The following is a 22034-nucleotide window of genomic DNA, read 5'->3' as shown; positions in this document are numbered from 1 at the left end:
TCACTGGCTGCGAGGCAAAGACTCTCAGATCCTGGTTAGAGATAATGAAACAAATGCCCTATTCATAGGGCAAAAGGTAATTTGAGATATGGAAAATGCTTAGAAACTAAAATTAAGACTTTAAAATGTGGGTTTCTACAGTGACATCTGAGATTTTTTTTAAAAATTCTCTCTCATCATCCATTGTTTCATTTCTTGTTAATGTTATTAGGAATGTCTGTTGTTGTGTGTTTACTGTCTCTGAAGGTGTTAGCATGCTTCACCATTGTTTTAAAAGCTTTGGAATGAAATTGAAATTTGTATTAGATTATAAGCCTGGGATGTGTAGAAACCATCAGAGAAAATTCTCTGATGTTTCTCTTTGCGAGAACCATCAAATTGTGCATTGGAAATAATGGCCAAATATTACACAGCTGTGTTTGCACCATTCTAACATTTGGGCAAGAACACATTTGTGAAACTGCATGAATACTTGTTTAAAAAGATCATGCAGCTCCTGCACTGCTAACAATGCCCACAGGAAGCTGTGCAGCATGTCAGTCTGTGATTTATTTATTTTTTGAAATTTCGCTGTGGAGAAAATTTGGTTCCAACTCTACTTTTAATTTTTGTACAGCACATGGTAGCTTGTTAGGTGCAATGTAAATAAATAATGATAAATGCAGGATAAATATCTCTCACAGGCTGCAAATAGGCTTGGAAGGCCTCCAGGGATCCTTCTGGGCCTAGCAAACATCTTAGGAAGAATCCTTTGCATACTTCTTCCAACTAAGGTTGTCTGAGGCAAATGTTGTGGGCCCTGAACTTCCTGCCCAGCAGAGGAGAAAGGAAAAATAAGAAGAATTAGGAACTCAAGAGAATTTGCTTTAATTGGGGCCTGCATTATGCAAAGTGAACGGACTCCCCCCACTCCGCCCTCCTCATTTCTTGTGAGAAGCTCAGATGCAGTAGTTCCACTTAGCATGGGTTCATCTGAGGAGAACTGAGAGGAAAGAGAAAGGAGTGCGGCAGATGGGAGGCGGCTTTGAAGGTTGAAAATATTCTGCGCGTAGATCGTATCGTACAGCGGACAGAGTTCCATCTCTGGGAATGTCGAGGAAAGGAAGGCCGAAAGCCCAGCCCTCCGGGTGGGGGCCGCCCTGCCCACGGCCGCCCTGCCCACGGCTGCCTCGGCCTTCCCTTGGTCCCCACCTCCCCGGCCCTCGTCACTTCCTCCGGCCAATCTGCGCCATCAGCTGAGCGTTGGCAGCTGCCTTCGCCCTCAGGTTCTTGGCCTTGGCAATGTTGAAGAGGATGTTCATGATGTTGGTTGGGACGTCAAGGGAGAGCGTGAATTTAGTGCGACGGTCGTTCTTGGCCTGCCCCTGATACACCTTCCCCTTCCCCTGTGCCTGAGCGAGGTATTTGTAACGGGTGACGGCGGGGAATGTCCTTTTCCCCTTTTCCTCCTCCTCTGCCTCGGCGTCCTCTTCGTCATCTTCCGAGGAGACGCCTTCTTCACCTGGCGGGAACTTGAAGCTCCTCTTTCCCAGGAGGGAGTTCTCATCCGAGAGGCCCTTCCTGGCCTCCGAGAGGGCGGCGTTGATGCAGCTGAAGATGGATTCGGCCTTGTACAGCTTGAGGGAGAGGCCTGTCCTGGCTGCGCATAGGATCAGCAGGAGGAGCCAGAGTCTGCGGTGAGTCATGGCTGCGCCCTGGGCCATGGGAGAAGGAGAGAAAGTGCGTAAGTCAGTGCAACCGATGGAGCCAATGCGGGTTGGCAGAGGCTAGTACTTCCACACACATGCATGCCTGTATTCAAGGTGCATTGCAAAACAGACACTCAGTTTTACCATCCCATGTACGGGCAGCAAAACTGGGCAGGGCAAGGGGTTCTCCAACTTGAGTCCAGTGTTCCCTCTAACAGGCAGGGGCGTAACTATAATAGGGCAAGGGGAGACAGTTGTCTGGGGGCCCACTGCCTGCCCCCCCCCGAGGCAAGTCACATGACTGACTCCCCCAGCCGCGCACCCGCCCGAGCTTCCTTCAGTTGTATTCCTCCTCCAAAATTGATGTGAGTGTTAAGACCTGGAGCTACCAGAACAGCACGTCTTTCTCTAGTACCATTCAATGACTTGCATCGTCCACAATTTACAAAACCTTTAAAAAAATAATTGAGGATGATGTTCTATTGTGGCACATAGGTTATATATATAAGTTTTTACTATGCTTTTTGTTACCACTATTCAGCCTCATTTAAGATTTCTTTACTTCATGAGCTGAACTTCAGTGGGGGGCATTTTAAAATCTTGTCTCTGGGACCACTACAACCTTGCTACACCCCTGCTAACAGGGATTCCCAGATGTCGTTGACTACAACTCCCATAATCCCCAAGCGAAGGCTGTTGCAGCTGGAGATGCTGGGAGTTGTAGTCAACAACATTGGGGAATCTCTGTTAGAGGGGACACTGCTTGGGTCCCCAAATGTCGATGGACTACAACTCCCATCATCCCAGTCACAATGGCCTTTGGCCTCCCTGGTATCTCCAAGATAGGGCTGGGAGAGATTCCTGCCTGCAACCTTGGAGAAGCCGCTGCCAATCTGGGTAGACAATCCTGAGCTAGATGGACCAAGGGTCTGACTCAGTATATGGCAGCTTCCTGTGTTCCCGATGATGGGAATTATAGTTTAATAACTTCTGGGGACCCCGAATCCCTGGGGGATTTGGGCAATTTTCCAGAGGGGGTGGATGCGAAAGGAGAATAAAACACAGCGTCCTTACTGGCAGCAATGTTTCTCTGGGTGGCTACAAGCTGCAGTTTTTATTCCCATCAGTTCTCTGTGAATGCTGCTATTGCATCACATGGTGTCATTCCGTGGAGGCTTATGGAGGAGGTGGGGGGTGGGGGGTGTCAACCCCCAGTCACCCAGCAGAATACTGCTGCTGTGAAACTGGTGGCAGTGGAGAAAAAGGTTGAGCTGGGGAGTCTATTTCGGGGGGGGGGGGGCTCTTTCACCCCCAGGCACCCCAGATTGCATGTTGAAAGTTTTCACAGGAGATCTTTTGGCTCAGTAGTACCATATGGCTCTGTGATCAGTCCATTCTATTATATAGCACAGAGAGAGAGAGAGACTGTACATGATAGAATAGCACTAAAAGTAGTTTAGAAATACACATTGCAGATCAAAGTAGTCAGCAAATGTTCAGCGTAAGGAGTGGATCCATTATCACATTATTTACATTAGCAGGAAGTAGTTACAGCTTTTGACTATATAGACAGGAGCGCCTGTATCAGAGAAAATCTGGAGGAGGAATGCTATGATAAGTTTATTATTTTCATGATAAAATTATGAATTTGGGAAAAAAATGCATCAAGTTCCTTTGCTGGGCATTCTGAGAGTGTTTATTAGGCTCCACCTAGTGGCCTTAATAATTACAGCAAGAGAGATCTGTGAAACTGTTAAGAAAACAAGTATTTGCAATTGTTACAAACGTTTGCAATATAACAAACAATTATTTGTAATAGTATATTCCAAATGTTCACATACCTTTTATTTTATTGCTTACTGGCTGTCATACTCTGCCATGTTCTGTGTATCTTTTAATGAAATATATGTAATGGGAGGAGATCTGTTCTTGGGGTAGCAAGCATGAAATGTCCCCTTTGCTAAACAGGGTCCACCCTGGTTTGCATTTGAATGAGACACTACATGTTTGAGCACTAAGATATTCCCCTTAGGGTGTGGGGCCGCTCTGGGAAGAGCACCTGCCTGCTTGCATGCAGAGGGTTCCAGGTTCCCTCCCTGGCAACATCTCTAAAAAAGGGCTGAGAGAGACTCCTGCCTCCAACCTTGGACAAGCTGCTGCCAGTCTGTGTAGACAAAACTGAGCTAGATGGACCAAGGGTCTGACTCAGTATATGGCAGCTTCCTATGTTCCTATGTGCAATTGCACAACATCACTCTTGCACAAATGCAAAAATTGTGCAAATCCAGTTGCATGATGGATGCCTATTATTTGCAATGGCCATCCGTTGAGTAATTCCATCTGCGAAATTTTATGCATTTGTGCAAGTATATTCTTGCACAACTGCATGCACATTGCGTTAAAGCATTGTGCAGTATGTCATGTGGACAGAACATTGTGCAGTATGTCAATCTTTACTAGGACTTTGTAAGGTAGGCTACAACTGAAAGATAATGCCTTGCTTAAGGTAAATACCAGCAGAATCTTCTGCTTCTCCTATTTTTATATAGCCTTTATACATTGTAATCCAAAGTTTGTTTACTCAGAAATCTTACTGAGTTCAGTGAGACATGTTCCCTGTGAGGTTAATCATTAAGTTGCAAAGAGCTTGCTACTAGAGATAAAATAAAATGTTTCACCAATTCCGAATTCAGTAACATTTTAGGATCAATCATTCTCTCGAATAATGAATGTGGGTAGTCAAGTGCCAGTCAATCTAGTATCGAAAAAGGACCACCCCAAAAGAAGGTGGTGGTTTCTACATATGTAGGGGACTCCCTGGGTAAACAGGAATATATAAGTTTGGGAATTAAAATTAAAACAAAATGTTAAAGCCACTGTTCCCCATGATCCTGCAAGCTTCCAGGACCTGTGGAATGTTGAGGGCACAGAGAATAGAAAATACTAGAGTAATTCATCCCATTGTCTAGAGAAGAAACTACCAGGATGACAGGAACTCCTGTCTTTACAGCTACATTGTGTTTGGGAGGGGACATTGCTTCCCAATCACAGCTGTGCCCGAACTCTGGATTTTCCATTGTTCTATGGGAAGTTCTCCCCTGCCCTGGAGGATGGGGGTGGTAAGGGGGGGCAGGGGTCCAAAGGAACCAGAAGTTGGGCAGATTAGCCCTATTCACATGTTATTTTCAACACATATACTGCAGTACACTTTCTATCTGGTCTCTGTGTTTGAGGGGGCCTATACTGTACACAGGTGCTCTTTTAAAATGAATACATGTACAATCATTAACATAAAAATGTGTGTGTACAGACACCTGTACTAGGCATGTGCAGGACATTTCGAGCTTGGAATATTCTCACTCAAAACAAGTCGTCGTGAGTTTTCTGCTCCAAAACAGAACACCCTTCAAATGAAGGGCCAGTTGTTCTGATGGAACAAGTCCTTCATTTGCACATCCCTAACCTGAACACGTGTACAACGTACTGTGTGAACACGGCTTGTGAGCATATAGCGGTTATATCTGTGATTAGGGGAGCTGAGCCCTGGACTGTTGAAGGCGCCAACTGAGTGGGTGGGAACACAAAGAAGATTGAAGGAGAGACTTGCCTTTCCTTAACCCCAAACAATTTGAATCCCTAACAGCTTATAACAGAAGTTCCCAACCTTAAGTTCCCAGCTACTGTTGGACTACAACTCCCATCATCCTTACAAATATTTTTGTAATATTTGCTTTGTTTGGAAAAATACACACGTAGAGCATAAGAGGAGGCAAGCACCAGGATCTTCAGCAAGGCAGTTGATCTGCTACCTTGCAGCAAGTCCCTTGATAAAAATACCTTTGCACCCCGAGATAACTTCATAGCTTCAACCAACTCTCATCTTGTTCTCTCCCTCTCTCCCACCCTCTTTCCCCATCTGTTCTCCATCTTTGAATCCTTCACACACGCCTTACCTCAGTCCCAGGATGTGTCACACATACAAACTCTAGTGTTCCCCCCCATTTTGGCAGACATACTGCGCAACGTCCCATGTGTATTTTAACGAAACGTGCACAGTTGCTCCGGAGCACTTTTCTGCACACATTTGCACGATGGACAGTCATTATGTCCTGTGGCCATCCATGATGCAACTCTGAACAGTTTTGTGTGTTTGTGCAAGAAGGCTCTTGCCCAACTGCACACACGTTTTGTTAAAAACACACACAGAACATTGCACAGTATTTCAGCCTTCAAATATTCCAGAGAGATCTCTGTACCCAAAGACCATCTCCTAGCAATTAACTCTCTCTCAGAAACTTCTACTACCCATTCAGAAACATTAACATTCTTTTCTCAAATCTCAGATCCTGACCAGGCAGAACTTTAAGGCAGACTTGAAATGCATTACATTTCCTCCTTTGAAGGTACTTTCCCTTTTTAGTGCTGCTTTTCATTCCAGGCTGATGCATGGATCCCAGTGGATTTAACACCACATGCTGTTATTTGCTACAGGATACAATTACTTTGCAATTAACTTGAGATGGAACTGATATACTAGCTGGAACAGGTCAATACAAGCTGCATGATCAATAGGATTATTTAGCTTGTTTCCCTGTTCTCCACTCAATGGATACTGCATAGTTTGAGAATCACAGTGCAAATGTACCAAGACCATGGGAGCTGTTTTGTGGCCATCCACAGGGGGGAAACAATCCATAGCACTACAAATGACTACTACAAAGATTTATATTTCAACAAAACTTCCCAAAGTGGTTTGCATAGAAAAATAAACAAATAATAAATAAGATGGTTCCCTGTCCCCAGAGAGCTCACAATCTAAAATGAAACATGAGGTAAACACCAGCAGCCACCACTGGAGGGATGCTGTGCTGGGGCTGGATAGGGCCGGTTGCTCTCCCCTGCTTGATAATCACCACTTTAAAAAGGTGCCTCTTTGCCTAGTCAAGGTTATAAAGATGGACGAAAGGGTTGCAAAATCATGAACAGTGAATTTTCCAAAACTCTTCTTCAAGGCTTCAAGGTGTGGAGAGTGAGCAGAACAAGAGGGGTGGGAGAGGGGAAGGAGAGAAAAAGTTGGCCATGATGTTGAAGCTCTGTAAAAGCCTTAAGGTGGCATGCAAGAGGGCAGGGGCATAGCAAGGTTTCCGGTGGCCAGGGGAGAAATCGGGGCTATGGGGCCTCTGTCATGTGCAAAGTGTGTGCGTGCCCCAGTGTCCAAGCCACGCCCCCTGCAACTGACATCAGATGTGCAAGGGGCGGGGCAACCTAACCCTCCCCCTGCAAGCCTGCCCCTCCGCTGGCTTACCTTCTGTGCAGAGTGGGAGGGTGGCCAGCAGCAGCACCGGCTTGATGGTGCAGAGCCAGGCCAGCCGTGGGGCCTCTGGGGGCCGCCATCCTCTGCTGGGGGTGGCGGCAGCAGATTGGGGCTGGGCAGCATGACTGTGGCGTCCAGGAGCGTTGAGGGTGGCGAAGGGCGGTCCGCTGCCTGGCAAGAGGAAATGTGGGGGGAGGGAGGAGAAAGGAAGCCCAGCCCAGTGCCAGGAGTGTTGAGGGCAGCAAGGTGTGGTCCGCTGCCGGGGAGGAGGAAGTGCAGGGGGAGGGAGGAGAAAGGAAGCCCAGCCCCAGCGCGCTGCTTCTCTTCCCATCATGCTAGGAAAGAAAATGAGTGCCACAGCTGCAGGGCACCCTTGTCTAATGGACCCTACACCCATGCTTGTGGGCCTCTCAAATCCTGTGGGCCCAGGTGCAATAGTCCTCCCTTGTCCAACGGAAGCTACGCCCCTGCAAGAGGGATTAGGCAGATTGGGGTTGCAGTCCTAGCCACACTTACTTAGAGTAAGCCACATTTAAAACAATGGGATTTACTTCTGAGATCATGCTGTTAATTAGACTTGACTCTGCCGGATGCAAAGTAGATTTTAGATCTGCACTGAGGATTGCTGGGACAAAGAAGCAAAGGCTGACATCTTGACTAAATTCACTAGAGGAAGTCATGCTGGAATTTAGTAATCCTTTAGATGACTCCCTGAGCAGATATTTTCAGTAAATTAGTCTAGATTCAGCCAGTAATCGCTCTTTGCCCATATTTTGAAAATATAAAATCTAACCATTACTTGGATCTGACTTGAATTACTTCGATATAAGCAATAAGCCTTCAAGGCAAGAAGGTTTTTAAAGGTGAAGTGTGCCGTTGAGTCGGTTTCGACTCCTGGCGACCACAGAGCCCTGTGGTTGACTTTGGTAGAATACAGGAGGGGTTTACCACTATGAGATGATGTCTTTCAGCATCTTCCTATATCGCTGCCGCCCGATATAAGTGAACAAGGTTCTTACTACATGTTACTTTCCTTATAATCACTCATCAACATCCCTAATGATGCCACTTTCTGAGCTTCCCCCTGACGGAATGTTCTGTGTGTCTCCGAAGTTTTAAAATTTTCATCAGCTCACCACTCAGTTCCTGACACTCTAACCAGCTACTATCATCCTTTGAAGCTGTGAATATTATCATATCTTCATCTGAAGAAAAACATTTAAACTTCAGCACTCGTTCAGTTATTTTTTTCCTTCTATTTGGACATAACTCTTATTCCAATTAAAGACAGAATCACAGAAGCAGAAAGAAATCCCACTTTCATCCAGGCTGACTCTTAATTGAGTTGAACAGAGGCACGGATGCTTCAGGTGTACATACTCCTTTCTTTGTTCCACTGAAAAACTGGTACTCAAAAGTAATGATTTATTATTATATGCAGACTGCATGAAGCATTTCAATTTAAAAAAATCTTCTCCAGGGGCAAAACATGTTGTGCCTTGTCCTTGTATACGAGACAGCTTCTTCTGCATCTGGCCAAAAATGCATCTAGTTCATGACCGTGGCCAAAAAGACTTCTCCTGGAAGCCCACAGAGGGTGTGAAGAAAAATAGTCCTTGTGCCTGCCCTGCCCTGTTCTTTGCTCCCACTCCCAGCACCTGATATTCAGTGATACACTACTTTTATACATGGAGGCCACTGTGGCAGGGGATGATGGGAGTTGTAGTCCAACAACATCTGGGGATACAAGGTTGGGAACCCCCACTCTATCCTACTATCTTCATCTTGCCTTCCATTTGCCTCTTATATCAGAAACATCATATCATAGTTTCTTAGGAAATCTGCCAGGAAGGAGGACACACAACCTCCCTCAGCAATTTACTCCATTATGAATTTCTTGAACATAAAGCAAGAAAGGTCTCCTGGCCAGACCCTATAGGAGCTGCAGTTCCCATTCATTTCAATGGAGTTTGAGCAGGAAAACTTCCCACTGAACCTTGCTTAGGGTTCCCCCACCGCTCATTTTAACTCATTGCTTCTTGTCCTGTCTTCAGTGGATGACAATTATTCCCTCTCTGTTCCCAGTCTTGTCAACATAATCACCAAACCTTCTTTTCAGAAGAAAACTTTCCACCCCAGTTTATCTCTGAAACTCTCCTCTGATCTTCCCAGTCCATTTGGGCTCCTACTTCAATGGATCTTTTATTTAATCAATCAAAGTCCATCTTGCAAATTACATCCAAATCTCCCAAATAAACCTTGTTGCAACTCCAGAGCCCAGAGAATGGAATTTGGGTCTTTTCATACTCATCCGTAGATGTTTCTCTGGCATAAATATTATCTATGTCTTCTTTTGCCTGCCTGGAAACCCTGTTACCTGTGAGAAATGCTGAAATATGTACGCTTGCCAGAGAATAAAGTCCATCTGTGCTTTCCCCTGAAAACATGCTAACAAAATTCACTTACCTGTGGTTGTGCTAGGGAACCAGGAGTGTGAGTTCTCTCAGTCACTGTTGCACCGTCGCTTTCTCAGGATAAGAAGGAAGGCATCCAGCACATTAACCTGAACTTCAGTTCCCTCCCTTGCCTTGGATTGTTAAAGAAGCTGGCAATATGGGTGGTGTGGTGGTGGTTTTTTAATTCTTTATCTGGAAACACCTCTTTTCCCCTCCTCCCCACCACCTCCAACTTCTCTCCTGTATATGAAGGAGGGAAAGTGAAGTGATCACGGGGTTTCAAGCGTAAATTCAGAGAGGTAGGGATTTTATCAGGATATGATTTCATTTGAATAAAATCAGAAGGGCTGGGAACATCATAGCACAGAGAGATGCCCCCCCCCCATTAAAAAAAAAATCCTCTACAGCAAGGGCCTTCATCAGAACTTATCTTTAAACCCAGCCTACAACACACGATCTTCATTTATTTTTCCTTATATATTATTTTCTCTACTGACCTAACTTTCCCTGTCCATCAGATAAAGGATATGGTAGAGCTGGAAAAGATATGGGAAAGGACAACCAGATTGATTTGGGGCAGGGGTGGGTAAAATTGGTCCCCCAGCTATTGTTGAACTACAACTCCCATCATCCCCAGCTACAATAAATTGTGGCTGGAGAGGATGGGAGTTGTAGTTCAACGACAGCTGGAGGGCCAAGTTTGTCCACCCCTGATCTAGGGGTCAGGGCACTTTCCTTTTTGCAGAAAGATGAAAGGGATTGCCATCTTTTTGGTACAGGGGAAATAAGGGAGCCATGAAGTCTGAGAAATTATTATTAGCACAAATCTTTCTCCCTCTCTTAATACTAAAAACTTGGGGTCACGCAATGTGATGGCAGTGGGTTTACGATGGACAGAAGAGCCCTGCTGGATCAGACCAGAGATGCAGCCAGTCCCGCAATTCACAGTGGCCAACCACATCCCTTCAGGAAGCCCATGTTTATTTTATTGGATTCAATTTAAACTAGCCGACATGATGCTCAGGGGTGATAGGGATGGGAGGGTATTTCAGCACCATCACTGCTGTGGGCACAGAAGCAGGAGCACCAGCGGTGTTTTCGGCATTGCCATCGTTTCTCCCGTTCACCTTAATGGGAGAGACTACGGCAATGCTCTTAGCTCAAACAGTGCTTCTGCTTTTTATATCTCACCCCTCTAGGGCCACACTGCTCGGGGCAGTTCACAAAAATAGTAAACAACAATGAAACAACCGGTAGAGCAAAATAAAAAAGGGTAAAAATTAGCTAGAACTTGAATCCAATTAAAACCAAGGTTTTTTTTTTTTTAAAAAAAACCCAACCCAAAACAACAGGTACAAAACACACTAAGAAGCCTCCCTAAAAAGAAGAGTCTTCAAGCCTTTTAAAAAAAACCTCTGAGAGAGGGAGCCTGGAATGATCTCTTGGAATTTCTTCCAAGAGCTCATTCTAGAGCTGAGGGGCCACAACTAAAAAGGCCCTGTTCTCTAGTCTCCACCAACCAAATCTCAGTCCATGGTGGGCCATGAGCAGAGCCTGTGATGCTGAATGGAGGGCCCAGGCAGATTGATATGGGTGTATGTGGTCCAACGGATTGGACTATATAAGGTTTTGAAGATTAAAAAAACAGCACTTTGAATCTAGCCCGGAAGCAAACTGGCAACCAGTGAAGCTGCCACACAATGAGTATAATAACACTGTAGAACTGGAAAAGTGCAGAAGAGGGCAACCAAGATGATCAGGGGCCTAGAACACCTTTTTAATGAGGCAAGGCTACAACATCTGGGGCTTTTTAGTTTAGAAAAAAGACGACTGCAGGGAGACATGATCGAGGTCTATAAAATCATGCATGGAGTGGAGAAAGTGGATAGAGAGAAGTTCTTCTCCCTCTCACATAACACTAGAATCAGGGGTCATCCCATGAAATGGATTGCTGGGAAATTTAGGACCAGCAAACGGAAGTATTTTTTCACACAACGCATAATCCACTTGTGGAATTCTCTGCCACAAGATGTGGTGACAGCCAACAACCTGGATGGCTTTAAGAGGGGTTTGGATAACTTCATGGAGGAGAGGTCTATCAACTAGTTGGAGGGCTATAGGCCACCTCCAGCCTCAAAGGCAGGATGCCTCTGAGTAGCAGTTGCAGGGGAGTAACAGCAGGAAAGAGGGCATGCCCCTTTCAACTCCTGCCTGTAGGCTTCCAGCGGCATCTGGTGGGCCACTGTGTGAAACAGGATGCTGGACTAGATGGGCCTCCTTGGGCCTGATTCAGCAGGGCTGTTTTTATGTTCTTACTCCCCACTCCAAATTATTTGCTTCACAGACAAGAACATATAGGCACCATCTAGATCAGGGTAGCCAACCAGAGGCTCTCCAGCTGTTAACTCCCATAATCCTCAGCTGCAGTCGAGAGCTGTAGCCCAACAATTGCTCCAGTTGGCCATCCCTAGTCTAGGTGTATATGGTTTGAGGAAAGCAAGATTTAGATCAGGAAAACTGCATGGGAGAAAGGGGGCAGCGTCTCCTCCTCCTCTAATCAATTGTTTTGACCCAGCAGCTCAATTAACAAGGGATCATAGATCTTTCTTCATGTTACCTAGGTCCTTGCTTGTGAGAAAGATCCATTGAACTCACTCAGTAGAACTTAATGAGGACATCCATACAATCAAAAGCTGCTGTTCTACCCAGGTTGGGGAGCTTGTTTCTCTCTTGGGGTCTTGTTTCTCTCTCTTGGGGCACTCATTTCCCAGCTGGCAACAAAACTTTAAAGGCTTGGAAGGCTACCATTTCTAAGGAAATATCTGCCTTTGCTCTTGTAAGCATAGTATGTCCTTCTACTCAGGCCTGAGAGGTAAATGTATAGCTGGCATGTTGCCTTTCTCTCCTTGCTTCTTGTCTGTTCTGGCTCTAAATGAATCTGTACCTGATCCATTTTCTCAACCATGGATCCCCAGATGTTGTTGGACTACAACTCCCATCATCCCCAGCTACAAAGGCCATTGGTATGGGCTGCCAAGAAGCAACCTACAAGCGTTTGCATTTGCTTCCGTGGCAGCATCTCCAGGTAGGGTTAGGAAAGACTTTTGCCCGAAATCCTGCAGAGTTGCTGCCAGTCAGTGTAGACAATACTGAGCTAGATGGCTCAATGTTCTGACTCAGTATAAAGCAGCTTCCTATGATCCTTACTGTAGAGAAAGCCACATTGTGCTGTGGTGTAAGAATCAGCCCCTGATGAAGCATCTGTCCTGAGGAATGCAATACAAAGACAATTCCTCTATGCCAGACAAGAAGGCTTCAGTCCAGAGATTATTTTATTAAAGTTTCATCAAAACAAGAGGATATAGCCTATTAAAAAAAGATACAGGAACTCAGTGCATCTATTTAATCTCTCCCAATCAACTTCAAGAGCAAATGATGAATGGCTTTTCCACTAGTTGCTAAGTGTTCCTAAAAGCAGGTAATAACCTGCAGTTTCTCTCTCTCACCCCAGAATCAAATGAAGAGTTTCCACTGCAAGATAGAAACGAATCCATTTTGCAAATGCTTTTTTTTTTTGCTTGTTTGTGTGTGCTGTGGGGGAACCCTTGCACATTTGGAATTCATTGTGCAGCGGGTGTTGCTTGCCGGGATATCATTTGTGGAGCAAAGGGATCAGTTGCCTCCTCCTTTGAGCGTATCAAATTGATGCAGAGACTGAGCAATGAATCTGGAGGTCCCCAATTCAAATCTCACCCAAATGCAAAGTTCTGCACTTAGGTGAGGTGGAATAAAATGCACAGGTATAGGATGGGGAATACCTGGCTTGTCACATGTGAAAATGATCTTGGGACTGCAGTCATTCACAAGCTGAACAGGGGGCAGCAGTGTGATACAGCTGCAAAAAAGGCAAATGTGATTTTAGGCTGCATTAACAGAACCACAGTTTCCAAGTAATGAGAAGCAACAGTTCCACTTGATGTCATGCTAGACAGTCCTCACCGGGAGTACTGTGTCCAGCACTTGAAAAAGGATGTAGATGAATTGGAATGAGTTCAGAGCGGAAGGCAATTATCTGGAAAACAAGTTCTATGAGGAAAGATTGAAGGAACTGGTAATGTTTAACCTGGAGAAGAGAAGATTCAGATGGGGACAGGATAACACTCTCTAAACCTCTGGAGGGCTGTCAGGGTCTCTCCCTGACACCCCTCTCAATTCCAGGGAGGTGATTTGTTGTTGTTGTTGTTTATATTGTTCTATGACAATTTAGTCTTCTGGGAATTTATTAAGGGTTTTTGTTTGTTTGTTTAGGCTTTCCCTCGAAACAAGAATAAGTGTATTATTTACTCATTAGAATAAAGATCTCTGCAAAGCAGGGCACACAAGCTTCTCTACCAGGTTACTAGGCACATCCACTGTTCAACTTTCGGAGTGTTTCTTTTCATCTGGATAAAATGTAACGTATAGTGGGCGGGGTGGTAGTGAGAAAACTCGGACACAGGTAATTAAAACTGGGTTTGTAAACTTAGTGAATTCTTCCAAACCTTCTTGTCTGTTACTAGGAGCTGCTAGGGTTGCCCTAGTCTGGCTTTCCAAATCCGGGTGCTTAATTGGCATATTATGTAAATTGGCTTCAAAATAATTTCTGAGCAGAAGAGTGGCTGCATGTTTTGCTCCATCACTCCGCTTCTACAAGGGCTAGAGCTTAGGGGTAGTTTTTGGGGTTGTTGTGTTGTTGTTTTTAAATGAAAGCTGAAATCCGGGCAAACCTGGGTGGGCTAAGCAATCTGGGTGAGATGTTTAAAATCTGGGTGAAACCCGGAATTCCGGCGGTGGGGGCATGTCAATCTAGGAGCTGCCCAGTACACTGCTGGTTCTGCAGCCTCCACACATTCACCAAGTTCCACACAACCCCCCTGAACAACCTCTCCTTTTTGGAACACACCAGCCAGTCTCTCAACCCTCAGCCCAAAATACCTCCTACTCTCATGCAACTAATTCCAGCTCTCCTCCTCCTCTCTTTGTCCCAACTGCCTTTATTTTAAATCCCTCCCCCTCTAAACCTCCTTCCGTGCCTGATTAATAGGGTAACCCACACACACTCATGCACTCACCCGCTCCTATATACATGCCCCATCACAAGGGCTGTCACACAGAAGAGGGCAAAGCCTTGTTCTCTGCTGTGCTGGAGAGCAGGACTAGATCTACTGGAATTAAGTTACAGGGAGGTAGATTTTGGCTGACCATTAGGAGAAACATCTTAAAGGTAGTTTGACAATGGAACCAATTACCTAGGGAAATGGTAGGCAATCCCTTGCTGGTCTTCACGCAGAGACCAGCCATCCATCCATTGGGAAACCCAGCTAGCTCTGGATTATCCACATCAAGCAAGAGTTGGTCTAGATAGCCCACAAGACCTCCCCAACTCTATGATCCTGCCTTACAGAGTTGATGTAAAGCTTGTGAGAAGATGTGAACACACTGTGAAGTGCTTCTAATACACTAAAAGTCCTGTGTAAATGTGAAATATTGAGGCTGTTTTCACAACCAGAGTAACCCTGCCTGGGCTGCCCCAAGCAGCGTTAAGCTGGTTGTGAGAAGTGGTGGGATCCTCACAGGTCCCCCTGCCCCCCTAACCCCCTTAACAAACCCAGCTTTTAGCTGAGGTTAAGGGTCGGAGGGCTATAGGCCACCTCCAGCCTCAAAGGCAGGATGCCTCTGAGTACCAGTTGCAGGGGAGTAAGAGGAGGAGGGAGGGCATGCCCTCAACTCCTACCTGTAGGCTCCCAGTGGCATCTGGTGGGCCATTGTGTGAAACAGGATGCTGGACTAGAGGGGCCTCCTTGGGCCTGATCTAGCAGGGCTGTTCTTATGTGCTTTCCCACCCTTAGCCCAGCTACCGGGTATTGTGTGACACGCAGCCCAAGGAGTCACAGAAATGGGTACATAGAGCGCCTGTCCAATGGGCAATCCCCCAGTGTAATGTGTGTGCCTCGTGTTGCATTGAGGGATGTGTGGCGGCCGGAACAGGAAGTTCTGCGCCTGGATCCCTCCACCCTGCTCCATGCTTCACAGAGTGCACAGAGCAGGGCTGCCCATGTGGGTGTGTGGGAGGCGCGCTGAGGATGGAGAGTTTGGTAGTCTGGGGCAGAAGGTAGGTTAAGTTCCCCCCACACCCTCCCAGCCCGCCCAGGACAATCGTGTGAATCGCCCCAGTATTTTGCTGTTCTTTCCATCCTCACTCCATCACTTTTCAGGTCACAGAACCCCACACTCTCTCATCATATGTCAATGCAGATGCCTAGAGGGAATGAACTACATTATGAAACTTTTCATTTTAGAAAAGTTGGCATTAAAATCCTACAATAGCATAATTACTTAAATATTGCTCATCTCACTCATTCTTTCTTTTACTTTCCACTATCCGTGCGGTCTACCAAATCACCACTTAAGAGATTCCTTTGGGAATTTCATCCCTTGTGACATCTTTTCTTCTCAGCAGCGTTGCTCTGTGAGGGAAGCATAAATGATGACGGATGTGAAATCAGTGACTTACAACAACAAAATATCTAAATGGAAGTGATGGGTGTTGTTTTATAATCACCTCAGAAATATATGGAAGGAGTTGATTTCCTCAATGTCCCTCTCTCACTAAACGTTTTCATGAAACAGGCCTCAGCATTGCCTCAGTTAGAGCCACACTTGATGTAGTATTGCCCGACATGACTAATACTATCTTGCAGGGAGGTTGTTGTAGAAGGCCTAGTAGAGATCATAAATGCTTCTCTAAGGGAGGGCAGGATGCCTCCTTGCCTTAAGGAGGCAATTATTAGACTGCTTCTGAAGAAGCCTACCTTGGACTCCTGAGAGTTGAGCAACTATAGGCCTGTCTCCAACCTTGTGTGGTTGGGCAAGGTAATTGAGAGGGTGGTGGTCTCTCAACTCCAGGCAGCCTTGGAGGAAACCAATTATCTAGAACCGTTTCAGACCGGCTTTCCGGCAAACTATGGGGTGGAGACTGCCTTGGTCAGCCTGATGGATGATCTCCATTTGGGAATTGATAGAGGGAATGTGACTCGGTCCTTTTGGACCTCTTGGTGGCTTTTGATACTATTGACCATAGTATCCTTCTGGAGCATCTGAGGGGGTTGAGGGTGGGGGACACTGCTTTGCAGTGTTTCCACTCTTACCCCTTGGGCAGATTCCAGATGGTGTCCCTTGGGGATTGTTGTTCTTCAAAAACTGAACTTCATTATGGTGTTCCTCAGGGCTCTGTATTGTCTCCGATGTTGTTTAACATCTACATGAAACTGCTGGCAGAGATCATCAGGAGATTTGGTGCAGGATGTTATCAGTATGCTGATGACACCCAAATCTTTTTCTCCATGTCAACATCATCAGGAGAAGGCATAACCTCCCTAAATGCCTGCCTGGAGGCAGTGATGGGCTGAATGAGAGGTAACAAGCTAAGGCTGAATCCAGATAAGACAGAGGTACTTATTGTGCGGGGTTGGAACTCGGGAGATGATTTTGATCTGCCTGTTCTGGATGGGGTCACACTTCCCCAGAAGGAACAGGCATGCAGTCTGGGGGTGCTTCTGGACACAAACCTCGCCCTGGTGTCCCAGGTTGAGGCAGTGGCCAGAGGTTCCTTTTATCAGATTCGGCTGATATGCCAGCTACGTCCATTCCTTGAGATAAATGATCTCAGAACAGTAGTACATCTGCTGGTCACCTTTAGACTTGATTACTGCTCTACGTGGGGCTGCCTTTGTATGCAGTTCAGAAACTGCAGTTGGTCCAGAATGAGGCAGCCAGGTTGGTCTCTGGGTCATCTCGGAGAGACCATATCACTCCTATCTTAAAACATCTACACTGGCTGCCGGTAAGTTTCCGGGCAGAGTACAAGGATTTGGTTATAACCTATAAAGCCCTAAACAGCTTGGGCCCTGGGTATTTAAGAGAACGCCTTCTTCGCTATGACCACACCACCCATTGAGATCACCTGGAGAGATTCGTCTGCAGTTGCCATCGGCTCCTCTGGTAGCTACTCAGGGATGGGCCTTCTCCATTGCTGCCCCGAGGCTTTGGAACACACTTCCTGCTGAAATAAGAGCCTCCCCATCTCTTACAATTTTTAAAAGGGCAGTCAAGACGCATTTGTTCACCCATGCTGTTAATTAGATATTGTTTTAATTGTCTTTTTAATAGTTTTAACATTTTAAATTTTAATTGTTTTAATCTTTTTATCTGTTGTTTTTGTTGTTTTGTTTTAAACTGCCCAGAGACTTGTATTTTGGGCGGTATATAAATGTTTTAAATAAAATAATCAAATAATTAAAAACATGGCAGTTCCATGACTGGGATGCCCAATGCCCAATGGCCTACTGCAGGACTTCACAATCTTACAAAACAAGTGTATCCCTTCTGTCACAAATGTTCAGCTCAGGCACCCCATAGAAAGTTTATGTGTGTGTGTGCACAGACACAAATCTAAATGTTACAGTTATGAGAAAGGCTACTCCAGTCACTGGCTTACAAACTAAGTTACTCATAAGCAGTCTTAATGAAATTAATGGAACAAGTTTACTTGTCTTATCAATTTCAGTGGGGGTAAAGGTAAAGTGTGCTGTCCAGTCGATTCCGATTCCTGGTGCCTACAGAGCCCTTTGGTTTTCTTTTGGTAGAAGATAGGAGGGGTTTACCATTGCCATCTCCCACACAGTATGAGATGATGCCTGTCAGCATCTTCCATATCACTGTTGCCCGATGGAGGTGCTTCCCATAGTCTGGGAAACATACCAGCAGGGATTTGCACTGGCAACCTTCTGCTCCTTAGTCAAGCATTTCCCCGCTGCGCCACTTAAGGTGCTAATTTCAGTGCTGATTTCCTGGAGCCTGTCAGTCAGGCGGAGGGGAGGGGTACACTGAGCTTCAGTGCATAGCCAGCCAGTCAGGAGGAGCAGTGGAGGAGGGTCTTCACCCTTCTCCCTCCCTCCCCTTTTGCAGTGGACATATTGCCAAGGACATGTTGTTGGTTCAAGCCAGTGATCCTCAGATGGAGACAAAGAGCACAGTGGCAGCCTGAGGAGGCAGGAGGGCTCTGAGTACCCCCTGGGAGCTGTTCATGTACCCCTCCTCAAGTACCCCCCAGCACTGCCTAACTTGCCATTTTAATTTCAACTAACTGGGCTGGTCACAGAGCATCTGCACCTCTAACTGCCTGCCCTGCTGCAACCTTCCCCACCACCAACTGCCCACCGCTGTTTCCCCTGTCTCTGTTGTTTTCTCTGCCACCCACCCCCATCCACCCGGCTTCTTTCTTCCCCTGCCCGCCGACCGGCCGCCATCGCCGCCTTCCCCGGCCACCATCACCACCATTTTGCCCGCCTGTGTGGCCTGCGGCCTGCTCATCCTGCCACCGGCTGCCCACCACCACAGTTTTCTTCAGCTGCCACCGCCGCCATTTCTCCCTCTCCCACCCGCCCCATGGTTAGCTTATCTGGCAGCTCTCTGAACTCTCGCGAGAGCTGCCACACATGGGATTAGCCACAGGTATGACTTAGAGAATTAAATATATAGGTGCTTCTACTTTGGATCATTTTCCTCATCATGTCAGCCAATACCTTTTTCTTTTCTTTTCATAGGAACATAGGAACAGAGGAAACTGCCATATACTAAGCCAGCCCATTGGTCTATCTAGCTCAGTATTGTCTTCACAGACTGGCAGCGGCTTCTCCAAGGTTGCAGGCAGGAATCTCTCTCATCCCTATCTTGGAGATGCTGCCAGGGAAAAGGACCTTAGGGACCCGGACCGGTCCTCCAAGGTCTGGGGCGGGGGGGCTCCAAATGGCCAGGGAGCCTCGGCAGCCACCCTGCGCCCATCCTGCCAAACCTCCGTGTCCCCCCAACTCCCCCCCAGTCCTCCTCCCTTCTCCCCCCTCCCCCGGTGGCAGAGAGACTGGAGGGACACCAGGCTTGCAACGATCTCTAAACCCAGATCTCCCTGACCCGCTAGCTTAGGTTCTCTTTTTAAATGATTGATTGGTTGCATTTTTATAGTGCCCAAATCAATAATCTCTAAGAGGTTAAATGATGGAGAATAAGGCTTTTAAATAGGCTAATTAAATGGAACTTCCATTTTCAGATGAAGTCTACCTCTGAGTATCGGATTCTGTGGCTAAATAACAAAGGATGACCATCATCACTAAGTATCCATTTGCTTCTTGGTCTCCATTTCTAGCTACAGTTTGGCTCAGGCTTCAGGAATAAGAGTCTATGATTTGTTGTTCCCGACAAGTGCTCGTATACAGGCTTTCGAATAATGGGAATCATTTCACCAAAGTCGTCATCTCCGTCTCTTCTCTGATTAGCTGAAGTCCTGTGGCATCCCAGGTACTATCCAAATCCAAATCCAAAATCATGACATGGATACTCAAACTGGAGGCTATTCACATGAGCAGCCCTACCCAGGCTCATGTGGCGCATCAGAATTGAGGCCGACCCCAGCATTGCCTCCCCCAGTAGCCCATTATTTACCTGGGTAAAAGGTAAAAGTGTGCCCTTTACTCCAGGTCCAGATCCGTGTGAATGCTCAGGCTGCACACAGTCTGAGCACACACAGAGCCGGATGCCTAAACTCATGGTGGAATCCCTCAATCCACCGTGAGCTGGAGTGCTTGGTTGCACTCCATTTCTAGCTACATATAGATATAGTGGACATAACAGAAACCTGGTAGGATGGTGAGAACCAGTGGGACACTGTGATTCCTGGGTACAAACTCTACAGAAAGGACAGGGAGGGGATGATTGGGAGTGGAGTAGCACTGTATATTAAAGGGATAGATTCCAACAAGCTAGAAAACCTAAGAGGATGAGTGTCCGCCCCAGAATCATTATGAGTGACAATATGAGGACTGAAAGGAAATGTGTTACTAGGGACGTGCTATCACCCTCCAGATCACAATGCTGAGAGTGACCTGGAGTTGGAGAAGCAAATCAGAAAGAGAGAGAGAGCTGTAATAATGAGTGACTTCAATTACCCTCACATACACTGCGCAAATTATCACATGCAGATATTGACAGAGAGGCCAAATTTCTAAACATGCTAAATGACTGCCTTATAATAGCTGGTCGCGGAGCCAACCAGAGAGAAAGCAACCTTGGACATAATCCTGTGTGGTGCGAGAAGAGTTGTAGAACCTGTGGGGAACAGTGACCACAGTGTGATCCAATTCAGCTTATTTGCAAGTGGAGCATTGCCAAGGAAGTCCAACACAGATGCGTTGGACTTCAGAAGAGGAAACTTCTCAAAAATGAGGGGACTGGTAAAAAGGAAGCTGAAAGGGAAAGTCAGGAAGGTCAAATCACTCCAGAAAGCATGGGATTTATTTAAAACAACAATAATATAAGCTCATTTGGAATGTATACCAAGGAGGAGGAAAGGTACCACCAAGTTCAAGAGGACACCAGCGTGGCTAACAAGTAGAGTCAGGGAAGCTATAAAAGGGAAGAAGATTTGCTTTGGAAAATAACAGTCCTCCTCAAATGAACAGAAAAGAAGTTAAACTCTGGCAAAAGAAATGCAAGGACACGATTGATTGATTAAGTGCCATCGAGTGGTTGTCGGCTCTTAGCGACCACATAGTTAGATTCTCTCCAAGATGGTCTGTCTTCAACTTGGCCTTTAAGGTCTCTCAGTGGTGCATTCATTGCTGTCATAATCGAGTCCATCCATCTTGCTGCTGGTCATCCTCTTCTTCTCTTTCCTTCAACATTCCCAGCATTATGGACTTCTCAAGGGGGTTGGGTTTTTGCATAATGTGTCCAAAGTATGATAGGTTGAGCTTGGACATTTGTGCCTCGAGTGAAAATTCTGGATTGATTTGTTCTATGATCCATTGGTTTGTTTTCCTGGCTGTCCATGATATCCTCAAAAGTCTTCTCAAGCACCAAAGTTCAAAAGTGTCAATGCTTTTCCTATCTTGCTTCTTCAAAGTCCAGCTTTCACATCCATAGAGTGTCAAGGGAAAAACCATGGTACAAACAATTCTAATCTTTGTAGTTATAGACATGTCACAGCATCTAAATATCCTTTCCAAGGCCTTCATTGCTACCCTACCAAGTGCTAGTCTGTGGCATATTTCTTGGCTGCTGGATCTTTTACTGTTGATGGTCGATCCTAAAAAGCAGAAGCTATCCACCTCCTCAACGTCTTTATTATCAATTCTGAGGCTGGTTGCTGTACCTGCTGTCATCAGTTTAGTCTTCTTTACATTTAGTTGTAGTCCCATTTTTTCACCGTGCTCCTTGACTTTCATTACTAGAGCTTGCAGGTCATCCACATTCTCAGCTATCAGACTGGTGTCATCAGTGTAGCGCAGGTTATGAATGTTTCTTCCTCCAACTTTAAAGCCATGATCATCTTCTTCCCATCCAGCTTCTTTGAGTATATGTTCATCATATAAATTGAATAAAGAGGAAGAAAGTATACAGCCTTGTCTTACTTCTTTGCCTATCTGGAACCAATCTGTTTCACCATGTACTGTCTGGACTGTGGCTTCCTGTCCTGTGTATAGG

General features: G+C 45.9%; 1 protein-coding gene across 2 annotated transcripts; it reads right to left on the bottom strand.

Annotated features, from left to right (window-relative positions):
• Window positions 1-879: 879 nt before the first annotated feature.
• On the bottom strand, window positions 880-9692 carry UCN3 (urocortin 3). 2 transcript variants are annotated; one of them, XM_053256648.1, is made up of 2 exons: window positions 9469-9692; window positions 880-1694 (listed from the first exon to the last, which is right to left on the bottom strand). In XM_053256648.1, the coding sequence occupies exon 2, from the start codon at window positions 1683-1685 to the stop codon at window positions 1206-1208; it is 480 nt and encodes a 159-aa protein (XP_053112623.1). In that variant the 5' UTR covers window positions 1686-1694; window positions 9469-9692; the 3' UTR covers window positions 880-1205. The 2 variants fall into 2 exon arrangements, with proteins under 2 accessions (XP_053112623.1, XP_053112622.1); XM_053256647.1 differs by lacking the exon at window positions 9469-9692 and adding an exon at window positions 1833-1941.
• Window positions 9693-22034: the final 12342 nt, after the last annotated feature.

This window comes from Hemicordylus capensis, chromosome 5, assembly GCF_027244095.1.
Source record: "Hemicordylus capensis ecotype Gifberg chromosome 5, rHemCap1.1.pri, whole genome shotgun sequence".
Taxonomy (NCBI): Eukaryota; Metazoa; Chordata; class Lepidosauria; order Squamata; family Cordylidae; genus Hemicordylus; species Hemicordylus capensis.
The sequence above is the reverse complement of the archived record's forward strand: the minus strand, read 5'-3'. Positions and strand labels throughout refer to the sequence as shown.